The sequence below is a fragment of the Vulpes vulpes genome, chromosome 9 (genome assembly GCF_048418805.1).
Source record: "Vulpes vulpes isolate BD-2025 chromosome 9, VulVul3, whole genome shotgun sequence".
In the NCBI taxonomy this organism is placed as follows: domain Eukaryota; kingdom Metazoa; phylum Chordata; class Mammalia; order Carnivora; family Canidae; genus Vulpes; species Vulpes vulpes.
This window is the reverse complement of record NC_132788.1, coordinates 102,511-126,375: the sequence shown is the minus strand read 5'-3', so window position 1 is coordinate 126,375 and position 23,865 is coordinate 102,511. Positions and strand designations below refer to the sequence as shown.

The 23,865-nt window shown below is 64.8% G+C and overlaps 1 protein-coding gene across 11 annotated transcripts; it reads left to right on the top strand.

The window, feature by feature from the left end:
* Positions 1–996: 996 nt before the first annotated feature.
* D2HGDH (D-2-hydroxyglutarate dehydrogenase) lies at positions 997–22,795 on the top strand. Of its 11 annotated transcripts, XM_072718888.1 has the most exons (12): positions 2,025–2,065; positions 2,917–3,278; positions 3,776–4,401; positions 8,914–8,971; positions 10,051–10,190; positions 10,868–11,061; positions 11,483–11,651; positions 12,610–12,909; positions 13,274–13,417; positions 15,478–15,620; positions 16,820–16,985; positions 21,525–22,795. In XM_072718888.1, exons 5-12 carry the CDS (start codon positions 10,103–10,105, stop codon positions 21,782–21,784), a joined length of 1,464 nt encoding a protein of 487 aa, XP_072574989.1. In that variant the 5' UTR covers positions 2,025–2,065; positions 2,917–3,278; positions 3,776–4,401; positions 8,914–8,971; positions 10,051–10,102; the 3' UTR covers positions 21,785–22,795. The 11 variants fall into 11 exon arrangements, with proteins under 11 accessions (XP_025843483.1, XP_025843484.1, XP_025843480.2 ...); XM_025987695.2 differs by lacking the exons at positions 2,025–2,065; positions 3,776–4,401 and adding an exon at positions 1,045–1,269; XM_072718889.1 differs by lacking the exons at positions 2,025–2,065; positions 12,610–12,909 and adding an exon at positions 1,131–1,269.
* Positions 22,796–23,865: the final 1,070 nt, after the last annotated feature.

The following is a 23,865-nucleotide window of genomic DNA, read 5'->3' as shown; positions in this document are numbered from 1 at the left end:
CCGTGGCGTCAGGAGCTCACAGGAAATGTCAGGGGAGAGCACTTGGGGTTGTTTTTTTTTTTTTTTTTTAATTTTTATTTATGATAGTCACAGAGAGAGAGAGAGAGAGAGGCAGAGACACAGACAGAGGGAGAAGCAGGCTCCATGCACCGGGAGCCCGATGTGGGATTCGATCCCGGGTCTCCAGGATCGTGCCCTGGGCCAAAGGCAGGCGCCAAACCGCTGCGCCACCCAGGGATCCCTGGGGTCGTTTTATAGATATTAGGTGCCTTCCCTGGAACAGAAGGTGTGCCCTCTGGGGTCTGACTAGGCATCAAGACCCCTTTGGGAGCCAAATAGTCCTTAGGACATTTTTCCTTGAGGAGTGTTAATGGTCAGGGTCCTAAAGCCCAACGTGGTCACCACAATCGAGGGGCCCAGCCTCTCACCTGTTTCCCGGTTGAAAACCAATTCACAGACCCAGCATCCTTGCTGGACGGAGGGCCTGCACATCCACGGAGTCCCAACCTCGGCACTCCAGGGGTACCTGCAGCTGTTTGTTGGGGTGACTGCCCAGGAAACACCACCGGTGTAATCTTCACTGGTTCTGAGTGCTTACCAAGTCCCAGAGGTCCACGGTGCCCCTGGACTACTCGTCCAGGAGGGCCGACCGTGATCAAGTGCCAGGTAATGCTAGTCAGCGTGTGGCCACAGGTTCCCCCGTCTGAATGTGCCATTGAAACGGGCATGACAACCGGCAGGATGCCCACATGGACTCCACGCTGACCCGTGAGGCAGGGGCTGATAAGGTAGGAGGGCCAGGTAGGAGTCTGGAACATCCTCTCCCTTGCCAGGATGGCAGTCCAAAGGCAAAGTGCACCCCTGATGGGAAGATGCAGGGGTGAAGTACTTAACACACGTGAACAGAAGGGGGGCAGGTTGTGAGGGTGTAGCGTGACGACCCCGGTGACAAACCTGCAAGAGCACTGCACACGCCTTGGCACGTGCCAGGCAGTCACTGACGTGGCAAGTGCTGGTTCTCTCTGCCAATCTGCAAGACCGCTAGGATCTGTTCTGTTTGGCAAAGCCCGCAGCGCGCCTCCGCGGTCGGCCTCCGCCCTGGGCCCAGGCATCTTCGCTCTCTCACCCCCAGAGCGGCCTCCCCGGCTGCCTCGCTGTTGGCGTCCGTAACTGGACGAGCCCGACAGGCTCTGGAGATGCCTCAGCAGCACGGCTGGGAGCCAGGGGGCCGAGATGAGCCAGGTGCTACACCAGGAAAGCAGAAACCGGGTTAGTTAGGGTAACAGCTTAAGGGAGGGCGCTGGCTGGAAAGGCGGGGGGCTCGGAGGTGGTGATGGTCGCAGGAAGAAGCGCAAGGTGGGGAGCAGGTGTTGCAAAGCTCAGGGAAGTGGGGGTCCTGTGGAGATGGGACCCACCCCGCCGGGACCTCCAGGCCCTCGCTGCGGCGGCTCCCTCGAGGGCATGTGATGAGGCTGGGAGCCGCACCGGTGCCACTGGGTGGGGGCCATCCCTGGGGTGATGCTCCAGGAACACCCATCGGGTTCTGCCTTTGTCTTCCTCAGGGCCCTGGGCCCTGCAGGCCCCACAGACCACAGGCCAAAGGGCACGCCTCTGCCTCCCCCCTGGGAGTGGCTCCCGGCCTGGACCTTAGCTCAGGCAGCGGCTGACCTGGCGGGTCTGCGGCCCAGCCTGTGCTGCGTGGGCTCCCTGCGGGGCTGTCTGCCCTGGGGTGGGGGGGGGCGGGGAGGAGCCAGAGGCCCCTGGGGAGCCGAGTTCCGGGGATAAGCCCTGGAGCGGGCGAGGAAAGGGGCAGTCAGAGCGGCCACGGCGGGCGCGGGGGCGCGGGGAGAGCGGGCGCGGGGGGCCGGCGGCTGGGGCGCACCTGCGGCCTGCAGGGCTGGGGGCGGGGCGGGGCTGGCGCAGGGCTGGGGGCGGGGCGGGGCAGGGGGCGGGGCTGGCGCAGGGCTGGGGGCGGGGCGGGGCGGGGCAGGGCTGGGGGCGGGGCGGCGCCGGTGCGCAGGCTCAGTGGGCGCTGGCTCGGGCCTGCGACGCTGGGGGCGCGGACGTGAGTGCGCGGGCGGCCGCCGGGTGCTCTGGGCCGCGATGGGGGATCGGGGCGGCGGGGGCGGCGGGGGCGGCGGGGGCGGCGGGGAGGCGTCCGGGGCGGCGGCGGGGGCGGCGGGGGCGAGGGCGAGATCCGGGGCGGCGGCGGGGGTGGGTCCGCTCCCGCCCCGCCTGCCCCACGGCCGCGTCCCCCCGGAGAGGCCGCTCACTTGCCGCCGCGCTGCCCCAGGTGCCGGCTCGCCCGGCGGGTGCCCGCAGAGGGTGGGCCAGGGGCAGCTGGTGGGGGCGGTGTCCGCCTGCAGCCAGGGGAGCTCCTCCCCCTGTTTCGCTTCTGTACGTTTGAAACGTGTGACAACACGTACCTAAAACCTAGAATTTACCATTTCTACCACCTTAAGTTGTATGACTCAGTGGCATCCGGCCCTTTCAGTGCCTTATACCCTGGTTTTGCCCCAAAACAGAAGGCGCTAAAAAGGAGCTTTGTTACCACAAAGGTTAGAAATGGGAGGTGCCCCAGCCTGCCCCCAGCCAGCCCCCAGCCGGCCCCCAGCCGGCCCCCAGCCGGCCCCAGCCTGCCCCAGCCTGCCCCAGCCAGGCCCCCCAGCCCGGTCCCCAGCCGGCCCCCAAGCAGTGACGGCAGTTCAGGGAGTCCCCAGGAGGACAACCCTGCGGGTCAGGCTCAAGGGCAGCCTGCCCAGCACCTCTGTCGCCTGCAGCCTCACCCTGGAAGACACCCCTGTTCCTGGACCCCACCTGCCCCTGGGCCGCGCTGGGCTCCCTCTCTGCACAAGTGCTTAGCTCCGCCTAGGTCTTAGTCCTCCAGAGTTACAAGTCCTGTTACTTGCTTTTTAGGGCAAGAACGATGCTGCCCCGTCTGGTGCCCCGGCAGCCTCTGAGGCTCTTCCGATGGCAGGCGGCGTGCGCTCAGGGAGCCTCTGTGCAGCGCAGGACATGGGCATCGAGGATCCCCAGACTGCTCGGCCCTTGGGGGCCCGTGGGCAACAGCCCCCCAGTCTGCAGACGCAGCTCCTCCACACCCGCCGGCAGCCCCGAGGTGGCGCTGACGCAGGAGCGCTACCCCGTGAAGCGGCTGCCCTTCTCCACGCCGTCTGAGGCCGACCTGGCCGCCTTTGAACGCATCATCCCTGGCAGAGTCGTCACAGACACAGAGGTGCTGGCAGCTTCGAATGTGGACTGGCTGAGGACGGTCCGAGGTGAGGGAGGGTCTGTTCACACTCGTGCTTCAGGAGGGTGGGCGTGCGGGAGCGTTCGGCACAGGAGCGTGGGGTCACTAGCACAGGCACCTCTTTAGGCTGAAGAAAAGCTGCATCGTGGCTTTGACGTGTTCTGAGAACAACGTTTAGAGAAGTTTAGTAGTAGTGCGGGAGATCTGCAGATTGACAGATAACACAGCCCAGGCCACTCTGAGGGCTGTGTGTCATGCTTGGTGATGCTGTCACATGGGACCACACCGCCTGCAGCCAGAGTTCCCCCATCCTACATCTGTAGGCCGGGAGTCTGACATCGCCTTGTGGGCAGGGCTGTGCTCCCACCAGAGGTGCAGGGGGGCTACCTCCTGCCTCGTCCAGCCCCTGGGGGGCTCCAGACCTCCCTCCGGTCTCTGCTCCGTCTCCACGTGGCCGCTCCCCCTGTGTGTCTGAGTGTCACATCTCCCTCTACTTAAGGACACCTGCTATCACCCTAAATCCAGGGCCATCTCCTCTCGGGATCCTCAACCTTGTCATGTGAGCAGAGACCCTCGATCCAGATAAGGTCGCCGGCACAGGTTCTGAGTGACAGGATGTGGACATACCTCGGGAGGCTCATTCTGCCCATGGACAAGACACAGGGCTGCTGGTTTGGCCCCCCCGTGCCCCCCCCACATCAGTCTGCACCAGCTTGGTGATTCTCCTCCTTCCAGACCCAGCCCATGCTTCCTGATGAGAAAGATTTCGTGACACTGTGTGTTCTCTGCTGAAACATTCTCAGAGAGGACATAAGGTATCTCTTCAGGCAATCCTGGAGAACCAGCACCATGTTCTTGCTGGATTATTGAAGAGAGCGGGAAGGCGACCACGTTACAGCCGGGTTACCTAGTGAACACACGATGCCGGGACGCGCCGGGCAGCCAGGTCCGCAGGCTGGGCTGGACCCAGCGCACTTGGCACCTTGAGAGCAGCCGAGGGGCGTGTTCTGTGGCAGCAACTCAGCCGCTGCAGGGGCTGCTCTGTCGGTGGGAGAAACCCTGAGGGAGCGCCTAGAGCAGCCTGCGGCCTGGAGGTGTAGCGTCCTGGAGCCGCGCAGTCTTGAGCTAGTGGAGTTAGGCTGTGGGCTCAGGTAACAGGTGGCTATTTCCCTGTGAGGGGCTGCAGCCCTGGGAGGTCCTCAGGTTCTTTCTTTTCATTTTTTGGTTTTATTTATTTACTTGGGGCAGGGTGGGAAGTTGGGGGGCTGGAGATGCAGACTCCCTGCTGAGCAGGGAGCCCAACACAGGGCTTGATCCCAGGACGCTGAGATCATGACCAGAGCTGAAGTGATGGAGCCACCCAGGCCCCTGGTCCTTGGACTGTTATGGTCCAAGTGCCCAGAGTGGAAGGGCTTCCAGCCCCACCCTGCCCGCTAAGTCAGGACCTCACGGTGGGGGGATATTGCCCCACTGTGAGCCCTCCCCACCCACGGTGCCTGCAGGCACTCCTGGAGGCAGGACAGTGTGCTGTCCACTCTGGGCCCAGCCACAGCAGGCCCCGTCGTGGCTCTGCACTCCCGCCTGAGTGCCAGTCCCACAAACTGGGATGGGGCTTCTGAAGCAGGTGGGAGCTGTCCCTGGGATGGGGACGCTGGGCAAGGGGTCGCTGTCTCCTGGGGGCTCTTCCTGGAAGCCTCAGGCTAGACGGTCTGTCCTTGTGTGTGCTTGCATGGATGGCCCCTCCTGGCTGCCTCACCCTGAGCTCAGGAGGGCCGCATGGGGCTTGCTTTTCTCTGAATGCACAGGACTCACTGCAGAGCATCGTCCCAGGGGGCGTCTGTTGGAGTAGTTTGTTGAACTTTTGTCAAAACCCTTTATGTGGCTTTCTTTTGGGGAGAAAGATGCCTAAGCTTACGATCATTTTTAACATTCTGATTTTGGAGTTCTACAGAAAAAACAGCTAGTAAAAGACTTCACAGTTTTCTTAAAAATGGATTTCATTTTAAATGGAAACGGTTACTAAATATCTTGTCCAAAAAGAAAAAAAAATCTTGTCCAACTGATCATTTGCTTAGGGGTGGACCCCCTAAACTTTAGTGTCTGCACTGAGTGCAGAGTTGGGGTCCCAAACGTGAAGATGCGCAGGAGGCTCACCCGAGGGCAGCAGCATGAGCACGGCACGAGGGCCCAGGAGAGTCCCCAGCGCAGGCTGTGTCCTTGGAGCCTGGGGAAGCCACCTGGAAGGGTGTGAAGCCTCTGAGCAAGGCCGTGCTTGGTGTGTTCGAGGAGCCCAGAGACCCACGTGCAGCTGGAGTAGATGCATGAGGGGGAGGTCAGAGAGTCGGGGCCGTATGAGTCCTGGCGTTTCCCCCAAGCTGTTGGGCAGCAGGCCCGTGGCCTGACTGTGCCTGCCATGTCGGGGACAGGCACTCATGGCCCAGTTGTGGAAGCAAGGAGGAGAGCCTGAGTCTTCGAGGGGTGTTCGGGGAAGGTATGGGGTTCTGTGTGCAGAAGGAAGAGTCCATGATTTGCTGATGGGTAATGGAGTGTCAGAGGAGCAAGGGTGCAGGGACCCTGGGCCTGAGCTGGCCTTCCGTCTGCTGAGCAAAATGGCAGGAAGAGTGGGTCTGTTGGGGAAACCAAAGTCTGGAGCAGTCCAGATGGACACGGGCTGGGGGCCGTTGGGCTGTGAAGCCTGCTGGTCCAGGGCAGGGTCCACACAGTGACCGGGTGTCCTGAGGAGGCTGGTGACTGCTGTGGTCAGTGGGCGCTGGCAGGCACCAGCCAGGGGGACCGAGCAGGTGTGGCAGGGACCCAGGAGGACCAGGGGCAGTATGTGCTAGAGCCATGTGAAGGGAGGGTGAGCCAGTGGGCACCAGGTCAGGTGCAGCTGCTGTGTGGGAGACCGTAGCAGGAGATTGTCCATAACGTGAAAGGGACACCTGTGCCCCTGGAGCCGCTCGTGGGGTCTTGGGTGGTGGACGTGACCCCCCCATCTGGTGGATGCATGGTGCCGTCAAGGGGCAACAGAGAGGTGGGAGGTGGGGACGGGGTCAAGGGGAGAGGTTATTTCCTTTTTGGTGTTGGTTTCAGACGAGCCTGCCAGTGCAGCAGGTTTGTCGGATGATGGGAATGATCTGCAGTGAGGGGACAACTGGTAGCATGGTGAGAAATGGGGGATGGTGGCAAAGGGCCCAGGGAGGGGCCACGGGAGGGGCCAGGGAGGGGCCATGGTCTCAGGGGCATGTGCAGAAGTAGGTGGGCGCTGCCCAGGTGTGTGCACAGGGGGGGGCGGTGGCAGGTGGGAGCTGGGGTCCATGGGACTGGGGAGACGTGTGAGAGATGGGTGTGCAGGGCTGGGGCGAGTGGGCTGGAAAGTCACCCCCTGTGCCTGGGGAGCCAGATGCATTGTGGGATCCCCTGGGTGGCATGTCGTGCCCCTGGGCCTGAGCAGCTGGCATGGGGTGAGGGCAGGCCGCTGGGAGAGAAGAGGCAGGTGAGAGTCTCACGTGCTGGGGTCAGCGTGTCCTGCGGAGGTTCGGATGGGGAAGGTTGGAGGCTTGCAGCCACTCGGTCTCTGCCACAGTCTGTTGTCTGAAAGCAGGCACAGCAAACAAACGGTATCAAACGGTTTCCACACGCTCTGCTTACAAACCTGGCCCCGGCCGTGGGTGCTGTGGTCGCCGGAGGACGGCAGGGGGGCCTTGCCTGGTGTGGCAGGTGACAGACCGTGCCACGGGAGCATGCCCTCGTAGCCCAAGCCCTGTGGCACCCCGAGCGAGCCTCGCGGGACTGTGCTGTCCTACAGGACCGGGGCCCGAGGGCAAACCTGGTTCGTCTGATGGAAATCGAGTGAGAAATGGCTTTCAGGAGAATCACGGACTTCAGGTGGGCGCACAGCAAGCCAAGGTGGCGGCCCCACGGGTCTGGTGGGGAAGGAGGTCTTCGCTGAGCTCCAAGCTGGTCCTTGGCAGACGCACAGGCCGAGTGTCAGAGCGTGAGGCAGGTGCGCGTCTTCCAGATCCTGAGGTCGTGACCCCCGCGGGTGAGACTCATGTGCGACAAACGGTGTGGGAAGAATGGTCATTTGTGCGAGGACGTGACTCACAGCCAGCTGCCAGAGACAGAGGATAGCAGAGGAGAACATTTAAGATCTGGGATAGAAGCATCCGCTGGGAGTGGGGCGTGGAGGAGGCTGAGGACAACGTCCGGGAGGTGCTGCTGGCACGGGGGGCGCTGTCGGAGCCGTCTCGGGACCCGTGCGGGGAAACGCCCTCAGTCCTGGCCTGCTGGATGTCCTGTTTGGACGACCTGCTGACCCAGGGTGTTCTCCATCACCCTCCTGTATTTGTTACCCTGACTGCCCACCCCCCCACCCCCTCCCTCACCCCCACTCAGGACACTCCTCTCCGCTGGAGACAACTCCCAGGAGGGGCAAGGCAGAGCAGCGCCCAGCCACCTCCTGCTGTGCTGGCCACAGCCCTGGAAGGCCTCCCCCACTCTGTCCGTCTGCCTTCCGGCGGAAGGAGGAGAGCGGAGGCCGGGGAAGCAGAGCCCCTGCCCCTCCCGAGCCCTGGCTCTGCTTCTCCCGCACCGAGGCCTTTCCGCTTCTGTTCCTGAGTCCGTCCATCAACCTCCGAGGCTCCACGAGCACGAGGAGGGGGTGACCGGGCGCACGTGGACTTCAGTGAGCCCCGGGGCCAGCTGCCTGGATGCTCCCTCCCTGCCTCCTGCCACACGTCCCAATTGCCCGCGCCATCGTGGAGCAGCAGCACATCCGTGGCTGCCTCCCTGTGGCCCGTGTCCTGAGGTGGACACGATCCCGAGGCCTCCTGGAGGCTCGGGGCGGGCGTGAGCTGGAGCTGGCCAGCCCCGGCTCAGGGGAGCTCGTTCCTGAGAATTGTGAGAATCCTGTGTCAGGCCAGTTGTGAAACAGCCGTTGTTGGAAGTTATTTAAAGAGGTGATTAAATAGTATTTAAAACAAGGATCATAACTACTTGGAACTTACCTGTTCCTACAAGCATGAGGTAAGAACCGCACCAGACCTCAGAGCCGAGGCAGAAGTCGCTGCTGTGGGGGCCTGTGCTTGCGCCTTCCTGGAGGCCCCACACCCGCCTCTGTACGGGCAACGAAGTCAGGGCAGAGGGAGCCCGCCTGTCCCGGGGGGCGTCCGGGGCCCCCGCTGGCCCCGTCTGGCATCCCGTCAGTCACAAGCACACTGCTCTGATGAGACGTGGTGGGAGGTCCGCTAACTGTGGGTGGAGGCATGGATTTGGGACGTGGCTGTTGGGCAACCACCCTGGGCCTCTAGGGGCACAGCTGGTCATCGGTTGCTATGCTGGATGCCAGCGTGAACCTCGACAGGATACTCGCCCAGGCCCAAGTGGCTCCCCGTGACAGACATGCAGCTCCAGGGGCAGCAGCTGCTCCCGGCAGGCAGCCAGGCGGTGCCCCTGCTCTGGGCACGGGCCTCAACGTCCCTGCCATGGCCTCCCTGCCGCCCGCGGCCGGGCCCGCTTTGGACGTCTTGCCCGGGTCATTGGGGTCTGCGGACTGGCTGGTAACCCGGCCGAGCAGGTGGCCTCATGGAGGCTGGGGAGTCCTCTCTCCGGAGCGGAGACCCATGCAGCCGCCACGTGTGACGTGCTCCTCGGTGTTGCAGGTTGTAGCAGAGTGCTGCTGCGGCCCCGGACGTCGGAGGAGGTGGCTCACATCCTCAGGTACGGGAGGTGGTGGCTGCGGGGGCGCCCGTCAGGGAGGGGGGCCGGCCTCTCCTTGCCAACAATCCACTGTCAGGTCTATTCTAGAAAAGTTGGGAAACAGAGAGCCGTAAAGGGAAAAATGACCAAGCGCTGTGTTTCCTCCAAAGGCAGCCCCCGCCATGTCCCCTCCGCTAGTGTGCGCGGCCGGTGAGCCGTCACGTGGCGTCTGTGCTGGGAGCGCTTTCTTTCCCGCTCGGCCTTATTGCGCCCGCTCCTGGGGTCTCGGCCTTCGTGCCACCGTTCCATGGGCCTGGTGGCTGCTGTCGTGGCCTGTCCTCCGACGCATGAGCCCCTGATCCTGTACCGCTGGTGACCTCGGCGTCCCTGTCCCCGTCGGGTGCTGTGCCCTGTGGCCGGGACTTGCTTACAGCTGAAGTCTGCGTCCTCGGTGCCGCGCCCTGCCAGCGGCGTCCGGTGCTCCGGGTCTGTTTTGTTCGCCTGAGTTTCACGTAGGGATCACATGGTGCCCGCCTATCTGACCCACTGAGCCATCGTACGCTCTGGGTTCACCCAAGTCATCTCTTCCACACCGTGTCTAACGCGTGGAAGGGTCCACCCCACCAGCGCTCTGCAGTGTACCAGAGACCATGCGCAGGTGTCGTCCAGTTTTACATGAACGTGGAACAGCCCCAGCCCAGGAACACGGGGCACACGCACTTCCTGTAGGGGCCACGGCCAGAGGCTTGCCGGCTCACGGGGTTCATGGGATGTGCCCGCACAGCCTTCTTCCCAGGAGCAGGCACAGCGTTTCTCCAAATCCTTACCCACCCGGGCCCTCCGTTGGGGTCTTGGCACCTAGAGAGTGGCCTCCTAGGACGTTAGGGCCTTGTGTGCCACCCCATCCAGGGTCTGGGAAAGTGGCAGCCTCATCGCTGAGCACAGTTTTGTGGTAGCCATGGCCGCCCGGGGGGGCCCCCCCATCGAGGCCATGGGCGTGGGAAAGAGGACTCGGGGTTGGGTGGGCTCACCCTGCGGGGATGCCCATGCAGGTGTAGGGAGGAGCGCCCTGATGCCCGTCCCGTCCCGTGCTCACCCAGGTACTGTCATGAGAGGAACCTGGCCGTGAACCCACAGGGGGGCAACACGGGCATGGTGGGGGGCAGCGTGCCCGTCTTCGATGAGATCATCTTGTCCACCGCCCTGATGAACCAGGTCATCAGCTTCCACAGTGTGTCCGGTAAGCCAGTGCTGCAGCCACGCAGCTGGGGGACCACGCCCGGGAGGGAGAGGCCCTGCTCTGTGCCAGGCCCGCTGCCTGCGTCTGCCCTGGATGCAGTCCTGAGAGGGTCACTGGGTGACTTGTGCCGTGGGTTTGAGGTGGGGGCGGGGCCGTTGCTGCAGCCCCTTTGACTCGGCTCGGACGGCCCTTGTTCCTCATAAGTGGGACATAAAGGGTGGGGTGCAGGGAAGTGTGGGCGCGCTGCCCGCCTGGTGGACCCCGCAGCACTGCCTCCCAGCCGGGCACCTGGGGCAGGTCATTCTCCATGCTGGGGGCCCTGGCCCCGAAGCTCCAGGCCAGCAGCGTCCCACAGGGGAAGCGTCTTCAGGCTTGTCACACGTGCCCTGGTGGTGGCATCACCCCTGCTCAAGGGGCCCCAGCCGTGCAGCCATGCTTTTCCTGGTTTCCCCCAGCGAGAGTGTGTGCACGTGAGGATTCTTTTCTACATTGGCTGTATGCATTTTTCTTCTTCGTGGTAAATCCTAAAGGTACCTTCTGGGGGACACGCTCCTTTTCCTGGGTCCAGGTTCCGAGGGGGATGCCCCTCCAGCGGCTAACCCCCACAGAGCCCCTGCGGTGAGGCTCCCGGCTTGTCCTGAGCCGAGAGCACCCATGGCAGCTCCTCTGCTCGGCAGGGACCCTGGTGTGCCAGGCGGGCTGCATCCTGGAGGAGCTCAGCCAGTACGTGGAGGCGAGGGGCTTCGTCATGCCCCTGGACCTGGGGGCGAAGGGCAGCTGCCACATCGGGGGAAACGTGGCGACCAATGCAGGCGGCCTACGGTTCCTGCGCTACGGCTCGCTTCATGGGACTGTCCTGGGCCTGGAAGTGGTGAGCTGGGGCCTCCGGCCCCCTTTCCTCTCTGTCCCCCAGCCTCTTTGCAGGGGCCAGTGTGCTCGGCTGTGAGGTCTACCAAAGGGCCTTGTCCTGGCTTGGCATACGTCTTGTGTCCTTGGGCACTGTCCCCAGGTCTCAGGGATGGCCGGGGTGGTGAAGGGTGATGTCAGGATGCCTTGGGGGTGCGGAGTCCACGGGGTGAGTGGGGCGCACCGTGACTCTCCCCTGCTGCCCTGGGGGCCACCCTGCTGTGTCCCTGAGCTCCCTGGGGGTGGGGGCGTGAGGGTCCTCCTCTCCGGCTGATTGGACACCTTTGGGCCTGGCGTCACCGGGTACCCTAGCACCCCTCAACCCAGCTGGGGTTGGCTCACCCTCTGAGGGTGCCTGGGAACCGGCTTCTGTCCCCCTCCACTAGGTGCTGGCTGACGGCACCGTCCTGAACTGCCTGAGCGCCCTGCGCAAGGATAACACGGGCTATGACCTGAAGCAGCTCTTCATCGGGTCGGAGGGCACGCTGGGAGTCATCACGGCCGTGTCCATCCAGTGTCCTCCCAAGCCCCGGGCGGTCAACGTGGCATTCCTCGGTAGGCCGGCTGTCGGGGTGCACCAGCTGCACTGCCGTGGGCGTGAGGGAGGCTCGCCGTTGGTCGTGGCTTCGCTGTTTCCGGGGCTTGGTGCTCGCGGAGTCCGGAGCAGAGCCTCTCCCATCTCGGGGCGGGGTGCCCTGGAGTCTGGGGCAGGACTGGGGCTCTGCTCAGCGCAGCCGCGCCGCCTTGTTCGCTGATTCTGAGGGAAGTGGAGGCGCTTCGGCGCGTTCGTCCCCATGGGGTGACCAGTCACACCCGTGGGAACACACCACCCAGCCCGTCCGCTGCCCGTCTCTGCCCTGCCCCCGCCGCCCCCGCCAGTGCATGCCGTGCATCCTGTGATGCTGCGGCATGGGAGCCCTCTCCACCCCACGGGGCTCCCTGTTGGCCCCCGGGTCCCTGCTGCCAGCAGACCCTGAATGGACCTTGTGTCTCCATTGTCCCCCGAGTCCCTCCAGCCTCGCCTCCACTCGGTGGGCAGCATTAGGGCCTGTCCTCCGCTAGCGCAGAAGCTGGGGAGGTGTCCAGTCTTCTCGAGGTCACCACGGCGGCTGCCTCCCTGGTCAGCAGTGCCTGGAGCCGCAGCAGGATGCAGGGTCCTCCGTCTCTGAGCTCTGGCTGTGACCAGTTAGCATCAGACAAACGTGCCGTTTCCACTGTTTGGCGCTGGGGTCGTCCCATCCCGGGCCCGTCTGCCCACCTTCAGCTCCCCCAGAGGACACTGTCACTAGTTCACAAGGGAGGCTGCAGGTGGCTTCCTTGGCCCGCGGCTCACACGGCTGGTCATCGGGAGGCCTGCTGCTGCCATCAGGGGTTCTGGCGTTTTGTTCTTTGGTCACTTTAAAGGTTTTCTCCTCTCTGGGTGTCTGATTTGGGGTATGTTGCCAACGTGCACGCTTTTATCTCGGGTCTTCGAACTTCCTGAGCCTGTGGCTGGGTATCCTGTCCGTTGTAGAAGCTGCCCGTCTGCTGTGCCCACAGCCCTGCAGTCCGTGCTCTCGGTCTCTCCACCTTCTCCACCCCTGTCGCGCTCTGGGAGGTTTCTTCCGCTCTGGCTCCGTTCACCCGTGTTCCCTTCAGCTGTGGTCCGTGTGGCCCAGGCCGCCGCGTCCAGCCCCGTGTCCAGCCATGACACCTCCGCCTGTTCCTGGACGAGCAGAGCAGGCGCTGTGCCCTCTGCGGACACGCTCCCTGGCGACCGCAGGGTGTCTCCATGCCTCCCCTCTCGGCCCCAAGACACCCTCCGCAGCGCAGGGTCGGTCTCCTCGGCTGCTCGACGGCCGGTTCCCCGGCATCTCGTCGTCGGGAAGCTGAAGGAGTTACGCCAGGCTGCCGGACGCCTGCGTGCTCACCGTGATGGGAGGAGCGAGCCCGTTTCTGGCCTGCGCGTGCCCCGCGGCTCCCCTGATCCCCCCACCTTCCTGAGCCCCGTGGGTTCTCAGACGAGCATTTCCTGCCTTGATGGTCACAGCCATCGTGTGCTTGTTGCTGACCAGCGCCGGGTGCCCCCTGGGGCAGGGCTCTGCTGCCCAGCTCGCCAGCACAGCGGCGGCACGGGGGGCTTGGGTGCGTCTGGCTGGGGTTCTGGCGCCTGTGCCTGAGTCCTGTCGCCTTTGCAGGTTGTCCAGGCTTCGCCGAGGTTCTGCAGACCTTTAGCACCTGCAAGGGGCTGCTGGGCGAGATCCTGTCCGCGTACGAGTTCATGGACGCTGAGTGCATGTGGCTGGTCAGGCACCACCTGCACCTCACCAGCCCAGTGCAAGGTAGTGACCCCGCTAGCGGGCAGCACCCGCCCCTGCCTGGGTGCCCTGGGCCGTAGGGATGCTCGCTGGCTGTTCTGTGCACAGAGTGGGGAGCGGCAGGGAGGTTGCCGGAATCTCGGCAGCTCTGGCGTCACCAGAGCCAGATGCTTGTCATAAATGTGCCCCCAGAGCTGGTTCAGGCGATGCTGCCGTTTGTGCCAGAGCTCCAGGGTCTCTGAAAAGCCCCAGTGCACTGGCCAGACCCGCTTCTCTTCAGTGGAGAGAAGCCATCGGTCCGTGAAGGATCCCAGGGAGTTCTTTCCAAATCAGCAAACAGGAGCATCGAATCAACGTTTCAGAAAGCGATTTGGCACCTCGAGACAAGAAACGTTGCGCTGTGGATCTTGGTACTTTCACCAGAGACCTACCCTACAGCAACGGTGGGGGGTTAGCACAGGCTGCCCTGGCTCCGGGTGTAAACAGGACGCTTGCTTCTCACAACCTGGAGGCTGGAAGTGTCAGACTGAGGGGCCAGCAGGGCCGGTTTCTGCCGAGGCTATCGTCCTGGCTCGCCGACGGCACCCTTCTGGCCGTCTGCTCATGTGGCCTCTCCTCTGTGTGCAGGGGAGATCTCTGGTGCCTCTCGCTCTTTCTATGAGGGCACCAGTCCTGTGGGATCAGGGCCCCATCCTTATGAGCTAAAGTAACCATAATCACCTGCCTGAAGACCCCGTCTCTAAATACAGTCACGTTGGAGGTGGCTTCCCTGTGGGAATTTGGGGCGATCTCAACCTTGTCCCTAGGAAGCATGAATATGGAAAGATTTTTATGCTTTAAATTTTTAATGAGATGCTCCTTGTAGTAGGATCTACATTTAGGAAACCATCTAAATGTCCAGTAGTAAAGAAATAAGCTGATACAACCACTGGAAAGATGGGGTGTCCCCGGGAGCGGATGGGAGGGCCTCTGGGGGCGGATGGAGGAGCACTGTATGGCCCTTGGGCATGCGGGTGAGAAAGCTGCTCCTAAGGTCACGTTCAGGGCAAAGGCCAGGCCCCCTGCCGCCCTGGGCGGGGTTCAGCCTGCAGAGCTCCTCTACTGGTTGGAAGGCAGGAAGCAGCGCTGTCAAACATGCTCAGCCACTGTAATCTGGCAAGCTGGGACATGTTTTTTTGTTTCTACTTGTCTTTGTTTGCCAAATCCTCTTATGTGAGCATGTTTTACTTTCGTAATTGGAAAAGGAGCCCATAGAAATTAAAATGCTCCCGGTGTTTTCTATGATGTATGGTAAAGAGCAGAATTTGCATTTCAGCATGGAAAAATGCCAACATCTGGAAAAGACTTGCCGTCTTTACAGGAGGATGGCCTCGTAGTACTTTTTTGGCAGCCACTTTTACTGTAGTGCTTAAAGGAAGAATGAATTTAATTTATTGCTTTCAGTAAGTTAAAATAAATTCACTGTAGCCTTAAAGAAAAGGACAAACTTAAAATTTTCTTACAGTTACTAATGCAAATATTTTTAAACTTTAAAAAAGGCGTCTTGGGTAAAAAACATGCAGTTTTTGCATGTGGCGCTCTGCATCGTGGGCATCCCGGGCCATCACAGTCACGGTGGCCTCTCCTTAGCCTGTGGTCTTGGGGACACCTGCAGTTGGTAAGAGGGGCTCCTTGCCCACAGCCCCATCCAGGTGCCAGTGGCGAGGCCCTCACGGTGCCACTCAGGGTTGTCCCTGTTCTGGGGAGCATGGTTTCTGTTCCAGTGAAAGACCTATTTTTATTTATCATTATTTATTTTAGCTTATTTGTTTTAGTAATCTCCATACCCAGTGTGGGGGTTGGCCTCACAGCCCTGAGCTCGAGTCACACACTCCTCCAACCAGGAGGAGCCAGCCAGGCACCCATGAAAGATGTGTTTCAAGCCATTGGAAATACAGCCTGAGCAGAGTCTTCCTGCTTTCTGGGCCTTGGGCCCCGTCAGCCGCACAGGGGCCGTCAGAGATGCTCGGCCAGGCGGACCCAGACCCGTCCTACCCTCCGTCTGACCGCCTTGCCCGGCTCATCCTGCTTTTTGTGCCTTCCAGAAAGTCCGTTCTATGTTCTCATCGAGACCTCAGGCTCCAGAGCAGAGCACGATGCTGAGAAGCTGAATGACTTCCTGGAGCAGGCCCTGCGCTCCGGCCTGGTGACCGATGGGACCGTGGCCACGGACCAGATGAAACTCAAGGTGCGTGGGTGCTGCTGGCGCCTCCTTGCCTCCCTTATGCTCAGCTGTCCAGGACATCTGTGTGCTGTCTGAACGTGAGCAGTTGTCCCTGCCTCTTGGGAAACATACTTTGAGTCTCCAAAATATCGGTGGCATTTTTTAAATTAAACTTTGTTTTAACTTATTTTAATTAATTTGCTTTCTTATAAAGTTATTTGCGAGAGAGAATGCTGTGTGTGAGTGAGGGGAGGCACAGAGGGAGCAGGAGACAGAGAACGTCAGGCTCCCCACTGCGTATGGAGCCTAGCACGGGCTTCAGCCTCACAAGCCTGAGATCATTACCTGAGCCAGAACCAGAAGTCTGATGCTTAACCAACCAAGTCACCCTGTGGGAGCCGCTGTCACTGTCGTGGGGGTCCTGGGGTGGCGGGAGCCCCTGTCCTGTTTGTGCGCCGGCGTCCTTGGGCTGCAGTGTAGAGAGTGGCTGGCCAGGGCAGGGTTGAGGGAGGGCGTGGGGCTGGGCAGCAGGGGGTGGTAGAGGCTGCGTGCCTCCGGGCGCTCCTGGGGAGAGTGGGGATCAGGTCTCAGACTGGCTTTGAAGGGGCCTCTTTGGGTTCCTTTTCTACCTTATTGTTAAACTTCTTTCATGGTTATCTTGTGTGTTTAGTGAATATTAAGCATAGGGAGTCCAAGCCCATCTCTGGATGCAGGGCCTCATGCCTGCACTCTCATCCTTCTGGGGTCTGGGTCCCCACCGTACCATTGTCCCTGCCAGGTGACCTCACTGCTGGAAGGGCGGCGATGTGATGGGCCCCCCACCCCAGCCTCTCACCAGCCTGCTCCAGCTGCCAGCACCCCAGTCCCTGCAGCTCTGCGGCCCTATCCCCGTCCCCCCTGTAGGGTCGTCCTGCCCCGACCCTGCCATCGTCAGATTCCCTCACCGGCCAGCAACCCGACCGGGCTCTCCCACCGCATCCCCCAGAGTGTCCCCTGGCCCCGTGGAGAGGGGGCCTCGGTGTGTCCTGGGACGAGCTGGGGCCACATTCTGGGGCCTCGTCCAGGATCAGAGCCCCATGCCTGTCACAACACGGAACATTTGTGTTACCTGCAGAGTTCCCATGACCTTCCTGGTCACCTCAGGCCAGCCACATCCTAACGGCCATTGGCGCAGACCCCGTGGCGGCCTCCCCCCTGACTCTGCCTGTTTTCTGACCCCCTAGGCACTGTGGGCTCTGAGAGAAAGGATCTCGGAGGCGCTGAGCTGGGATGGCTACGTGTACAAGTATGACCTCTCCCTGCCCACCGACACACTGTACGACCTCGTGACCGACCTGCGTGCCCGCCTCGGCTCCCAGGCCAAGCACGTGGTGGGCTATGGCCACCTGGGTGAGCCTCCCTGGGCCAGGTGGTGACGGGGGACCCCGGTTGTTGGGAGCCCCGAGTCGTCCTCAGGGTTCTGGGGGAATTCTGAAAGCACCTGTTTGTGGTTCAGCCACCGCCCTGGTGCCCTTCCCAGGCCTGGTATGCACATGGCCCTGATGAGCACCTTCCTGCTCTCCCTTGCCAGGCACAGGTTTTTTTTTTTTTTTTTTTTTCTTTTGTAGAAAAGTCAAAGTTTACGTCTTAAGGGATTAATTCCTAGGAGGGGATGTTTTGTCCCTCCCAATTCTTGGTGCCCTGGGAATGGGCATCTGAAAGCCCCGTGTACCGGGGGGCGCAGAGCCGCGTGGCCGCAGCCTCCACTGGCCTGTCTGCAGGGGAGGACCTGGAGAGGGGGTGAGGGCTTGGCAGGCGGGAACAGGGGCATTACCTGGGCGGGGCTCACCCGGGGCCCCGGAGCACCTGGTGTGGCAGGACTTGTCATCAGGATGGTTTTCCCAGCTGGTGCCGTGCCTTTCCTGAAAGCCAGTCAGCATGCGACGCATCGAGATGCTTGATGTGTGACAGATGGTGCCCCCCAGGGTGGGTGGGAGCAGGGGGTTGCCCAGCACCCCGGACGCAGAGCACGGTGGGGGCTCTGGGTGCCCAGTGTCTGCAGGGAAGTCCTTTGCCACACCCTGCGTGTCCATGTGCATGTCCCTCTCACCCACGGAGGACGATGTTTGAGTTTTAGACGGGGACGGGAGAGCCTGACCTGGAGCAGGGCAGCACCTGACCCTGGCATGGGCAGTGGGACCCGCAGGAGGAGCTTGCCGACTTGGGCTCCATTCAGGCTGTCGGACAGTCTTCCCGGGAACGCGGGGACAGGGACGCGGGGCTTGCCAACCCGGCGCTGGAGAGGCAGCCCAGGGCAGACGTGACCTCTGGGAGGTGGCACCTGAGTGGGCGTGGAGGTGGTGAGGCTGCCGGCTGTGGATGGGGAGCTGGGGGCCGCGGCTGCCTTCCTCCTGGTGGGGCCCTGAGGCAGCCATCGTCCCCATCCCCATGGGGAAGGCTCACGGCCTGGGGTGTAGCCAGAGTTTCTTCGGTATGGGGGGTAGGGGGTGGGTGTGGGCGTCTGGGCTGCTCTCCCCGTGTCAGCAAGGCCGTTCCCTCTGCCCCCTGCTACGGGGGCTGCAGTTCTGGGGTAAGCCCAGTGCCCTCTGGCCCCGCGGCTGCCTGTGTCCCAGGCCGCACCGTCCTGTGTGTCTGCCCTGTGTCCACGCCGGACACTGCGAACTCCCCCAGCCGTGTGGGGTGGTCTCTCCCTCTGGGCCGGTGGAGCCTGAGGGGTGGGCCTCAGGGCCGCCTCGGTCATCTGGCCGGACTGCGGTGAAGGTTCTGGGCTGGGGGTTTGTGTTGCGGGGGGGCTGACCGCAGGCCACTGTCTTCTCCCGCTGCAGGGCTGCCCTCGCTCCCCTGCTTCTGAGCCGGCGTCCGTCGTCCTGTTTTCTGGGAGTTTGTCCCTTGCTTCCAAAACCTCCAGCGTGCGGGCCGACATGGGTGGCGGCCTCGCTCCTGCACTGGGCCAGCACCTGTGGGCGCCCCGTTTCCATCCCGCTTGGGTTTGTCCCTCCTGCCTCTTCTCGCCGCCCTGGCCGCAGGCTTGGGAGTCGCGGTCTCGCCGGGACGTGGGCTCGCTCTCCCGCTGGGGCCGCTCGGCGGTCCTCAGCCCGGGTCCTCAGGCCCTGACGTCCGGCCGCTCTCCGTCGCAGGAGGCCGCGTTCTCGCGGATCCCAGGGCGGCTGTGGTGACGTCGCGGGTCCGTGTCCTCGTGAGACCCGCGGGGGCTCGGGGCCGCCGGCCAGCACGGCCCCTGCTCACTCCGCCCTGGCGTCTGTGCGCTCGGCTGGGGGCGCAGGGGGCAGCTCGCCTGGCGCTGGCTGCCGTGTGGGCCACTGACCGCGGTGCCCGCTCCGCTCCCCGTTTCCCGGCCTGGGGGGCTGAGGCCGCCCGCTCGGCTCCCGCAGGCGCTCAGTCCCGGCCGTCGTCTGGGGCCCGAGGCCGTCAGAGTTTCCCAGGGCTCCGCAGCCGGCGGCCCGCCTCGGTGGCAGCGCGTGACCGGCGGTTCTGGCGGGGGGGGGGGGGGGGGCAGCCAGGAGCCCCGCGCCCGAGTCCCCGCCCCGTCCCTCCGCCGCGGCACGCGGGCGCAGGGTCGCTGTCCTCGGCCCTCCCGTCCCCCATGCGCTCCTCTGGCCGCGGGTCGCCTCTCATCCGCTTTTAAAGCTTTTGTCGGAGACGGAGACGGGGAGGGGGAGGGGAGGGGGGCCCGGAAGCCGGTCGCGCAGGGGCCCCGCGGGGCTCGATCCCAGCGCCCGTGTCGGCGCCCTGGAAGGCGGCGGCGTCCCTGGAGCCCGCGGGAGCCTGACGCGGACGGCGGGGCGGCGTGTGTGCGGGGAAGCCGGGCTCGCGGATCGCGGCGGGGCACCTCCGTCCGGGCCGACGCCGTGCGCCCGCGCCTGCTTCCAAGCACGGGAGGGCGGAGGGCGGTACCCCCAGGCCGACCCTGCTTATTTCCTTCAGCGTGCGGCGGCCCCTCCGCGACCCGCCACGCACGCACGCCGCGGACCCTCCCGTCACGCACGCACGCCGCGGGGCCCGCCCGTCACGCACGCACGCCGCGGACCCGCCCGTCAGGCACGCACGCCGCGGGGTCTGCCAGTCACGCACGCACGCCGCGGGGCCCGCCAGTCACGCACGCACACCGCGGGGCCCGCCCGTCACGCACGCACGCCGCGGACCCTCCCGTCACGCACGCACGCCGCGGGGCCCGCCCGTCACGCACGCACGCCGCGGACCCGCCCGTCAGGCACGCACGCCGCGGGGTCTGCCAGTCACGCACGCACGCCGCGGGGCCCGCCAGTCACGCACGCACACCGCGGGGCCCGCCCGTCACGCACGCACGCCGCGGACCCTCCCGTCACGCACGCACGCTGCGGACCCGCCCGTCACGCACGCACGCCGCGGGGGCCCATCACGCACGCACGCCGCGGTCCCTCGCCGCCCGCCACCGCGGTGCTTCCCTAACCTGCCGGCTCCTTTCCCTTAGGCTCGCTCGCGGGTGGAGTCACAGCTGTGCAGCTTGGGGCGGTGCGCACGCGCGTCTGCTCCCCTGTGGGGCCCTGGGTCGCCCCGCGCGCCTCAGGTCCCGAGCTGGAAGCCGTCGGGAGCGCGATCCTGCTGGGCAGCGCAGGCGGCTGACCCGGGTCGCCCTGGCCAGGCTGCGCCGGCGCCGCCTCCGAGTCGCGGGAAGTCGTGGGTCAGGGTGGCGAGTGAAGCAGCGCGCTGGGCGAGCGGTCGCGCCCCCCCGCGTGGGTGGGCCCCGCCGAGTCCGCCGGGACACGGAGGGGACCGCGGTCCCGGGGGCAGGGGCGTCCTGCCCGCACACCGCGGGCTCCCGCCTGGCCTCAGCCGCCCGCTGCCCCCCGCCTCCGGACGAGCCAGGCCCCGGGGTGCAGCGCCCCTGGCAGCAGGCCCCGCCCTGGCGAGTCTCCGGCTCCGGGGCAGCCTTGCGGGCCCTGCTGCGGGGGTCGCGGATCCCCTGCGCGGGGCGATCGGGGCTCCCGGTGCGCGGGCCCGGCCGCCCCCACCGCGACCCCCGCGACCCCCGCGACCCCCGCCCCGACGGGCGTGACCTCTCCTTGGCTCGCAGCGCCGATGCGCCTCGGAGCCCGTTCGTTGGCTCCTGCCTGGGGCGCCTGTGCGCGGGGCCGGTTGGGAGGCGCAGGACGTCGCGGACCTTCCCCGGCCAGGTCGGCTGGCGCGGCCGGGGCGCCTCGGGCGCTCGCTCCTGCGGGGCGGGGGGAGGAGCGGCGGAGCCCCCTGCCCCTGCCCCTCGTGTGCCCGGTGGGGCAGCGGCGCTTCTCGGGGCCAGCTCAGGCCCCTCAGCGGGCGTGGGCGGCCCCGCCCTCCGTGCAGCGGTGGGGGGCGGCAGGAGGAGCCGGTCCGGCGGAGGCCCCAGGCCTGTCCTCCGTTGCTCCCCGTGCTCCAGCCTCTCCGAGCCCCTCCCCTCGGCGGGCGGCAGCTGGCGCCCAACCCGGGCGCTGTGCCGCCTCCTGCCGTCCGTGCTGCCGCCCTGCCCGGCCCGGCCCGCCTTGATCCCCGGGCGTGGGGGTCGTGAGCCAGGCTGGCCCCACAGCCAGGGCTGGAGCCAGGGCGCGTCGGGGTGTCCCTGGGAGCCCAGAGCGCAGGGCGTGGGGCTGACCGGGGCGGGGGCGGGGCCTGGGCACCGCTGGGAGACGTGGCCCAGCCCCAGGGCTCCATCTGGCCGGGCAGAGGCCCGCGCTGTGGGCTGGGCGCCCTCAGGGGGGCCGAGCCGTAGAGGGGGGTAGAGGGGGGCGCTGGGGAGACCTCCCGGAGGGGAGCGGCGGTGCCAGCAGGTCGCTCTTACCACGGCAGCAGGGACCGGGGCTGTGAGCGGTGGAAGCCACTGAGGGCAGGGGCGGGACCGGGCCTCAAGGAGGGGGCGCAGCCTGCCCAGCCTGACCCGGGGTCCTGTCCGTGCAGGAGACGGGAACCTGCACCTCAACGTGACGTCTGAGGCCTTCAGCCGGTCGCTGCTGGACGCCCTGGAGCCCTACGTGTACGAGTGGACGGCCGGGCACCGGGGCAGCGTCAGCGCCGAGCACGGCCTGGGCTTCAAGAAGAAGGACGCCCTCCACTACAGCAAGCCGCCCGCGGCCCTGAGGCTCATGCAGCAGCTCAAGGCCCTCCTGGACCCCAAGGGCATCCTGAACCCCTACAAGACGCTGCCTGCCCAGGCGTGACGGGGCCTGCAGGCAGGCCTGGGCTCCGTGGGGCTCTGTCCAGGGGCGCACTCCCGTCCCCTCCCCTCTGCAGTCCGGGAGATTGCCTCCCGCGCACACCCTGGCTGGGCCGGGCCAGACAGGCAGTTCTGCCCACTCAGGAGACCAGGCCGCATTCCCGCTGCCTGTGGCCACTGCTGTGGGTGGGATGACGGGTGGTCCTGTCACAGGGTCCCCCGTGCTGCAAGTTCTCCGCAGAGGTGATGAGCTCCGTGGGACAGCGTGGGGGCCCTCCTGCAGCTCTGACCAGCAGTTTGGGTCACTGGGGGCTTTGTGCATGACCAGGGCCATGTGTGAGTCACGGGCGTGGTCTCGCCCTGGAAGGCGTCATTCTCCCGCTTTCTGGAAGGCTCATCTATTGCCAAGACAGTTGTCAGATGTTGGCTATGTCTCACTGGGTGGTTTGTGGCAATCCATCCATGGAGATGCAGCTGTGGTTCTGGTGCTGCGTTGAACGTCAGCAAGGCTGGGGTGGGAAGCCCCGGTGTGCACAAGCTTGTGTTGACGAGGCCGCGGGCTGGGCGCCCGTGCAACACCCTGACCCCCTCAGCCCTTTTGCCCTGGGTCCTGGGGCGGCTCCTGGGGCCCCCGGCAGGTCTGCAGGTTGCATTTGTGTTTCTGGCCACCCTGAACTTCTAGTAAAGATGGGAACGAGTCACAACACTCCCTGCTTCCGTTACCAGGAAGGTCTCGTGAGGTCTGCAGCGAGGTGCCTGTATGCCTTGCCTCTGAGCACTGGGACGCCAGGGCCCACACCATGACCCGGCCTCACCCCTTCCCCTGCACCCCCCCGACAGACCCTGTGGGCCTGGTCTCCTGTGGTTTCCTGGGGCTGCACGTGGGAGGCAGGCGGTTCGTGTTGGTGACATGCAGTCTGGGGGCCTGGGGGCCGCAGCTGCAGGATGACTTAGCGGGGGTCACATCACTAAGGGGTTATGGTGCAGAATTAAAACATGGTGCAAGTTATTAAAAGATGGAAGACTTTAGGTGATTTTTGCTAGAGAACGGGTAGGGCTCAGGGAGCAAGTGGCAGGGGGAACCACGGGTCCCAGATGTCTGGATGTGAAGTGGCCTGTGGTTCAGTTGTGGGGCTCGCTCTGCAGATTGCCCTGCTCCACGCGTGCACACGGCGCACGTACGTACACGTGTACACGTACAGCACACGTATGTGCCCAGGCACACGTGGGGTGGGCGGCCTCCCTCCTCGCCGTCCCCAGCTCTCCTGCTCTCTGCTGGGGTTTAAAATGGGTTCCCTTCCCTGCCCGTGGGCTGGCCTGGGTTCCGGAGCCTGGCTTGCTGTGACCGTGGCCGCTCTCCCCTGACCGGGAGCCCACGGGCAGCCCGAGGCACCCAGCGCACAGGACGACCCCAGGGTGCCTGACGGCACGGCGGGGCTGCCTGAGGCCGTGGCCGCTCTCCGCTCCGTCCCCCTCCCTTTCGGGTCAGCAGGTGGCTCTTGGCGCTTGGCCTCGACCCTCTGAAGCCAGGTTTGCAGTTGGCCTTTTTCTTCGGGTTTCTGGGCTGGAGGCCGGGGCCGCCCTGCCGGGTGGAGAGAGGTGTGCGTCCGGCGCTTCCTGACCCAGGGGAGGGTGGACGTGCCCCGCCAGCTGTGGGCGTGAGCTGGGCGTGAGCTCCCAGCGGCAGGGCCGGGACTGCGCCGGGTGCGCCCTGCTGCGTGCGCCGCTTGCGGATCCCGCAGCCTGTCCTTTGGGCCCCTCCGGCGTTCCTGTGGGCCGCCTCCCAGTCTGTGGAGACGTTTTCGCCTGGCCGTGCGGCCCAGGGACGAGGGCTGGCTGCGGCAAACGTGTGCCCAGCCCTGCGGTCTGGAATCTTCACACCCGGGACGCCCGTGGGAGGAGCCAGCAGGAGAGTCTGGGGGGGGGGCGACGTGTGTCTGGGCCTGTGGGTGGATGCAGACTCGAGGGGACAGCGCCACGACCCTCATGCTGCCGTCACCAGCACACGGGCGCGTCCGAGCACCGCGATGTCCACCCTGCTCCTTGTGGCCACGTGGCCACACCAGATGTTACCCGAGCAGGGAC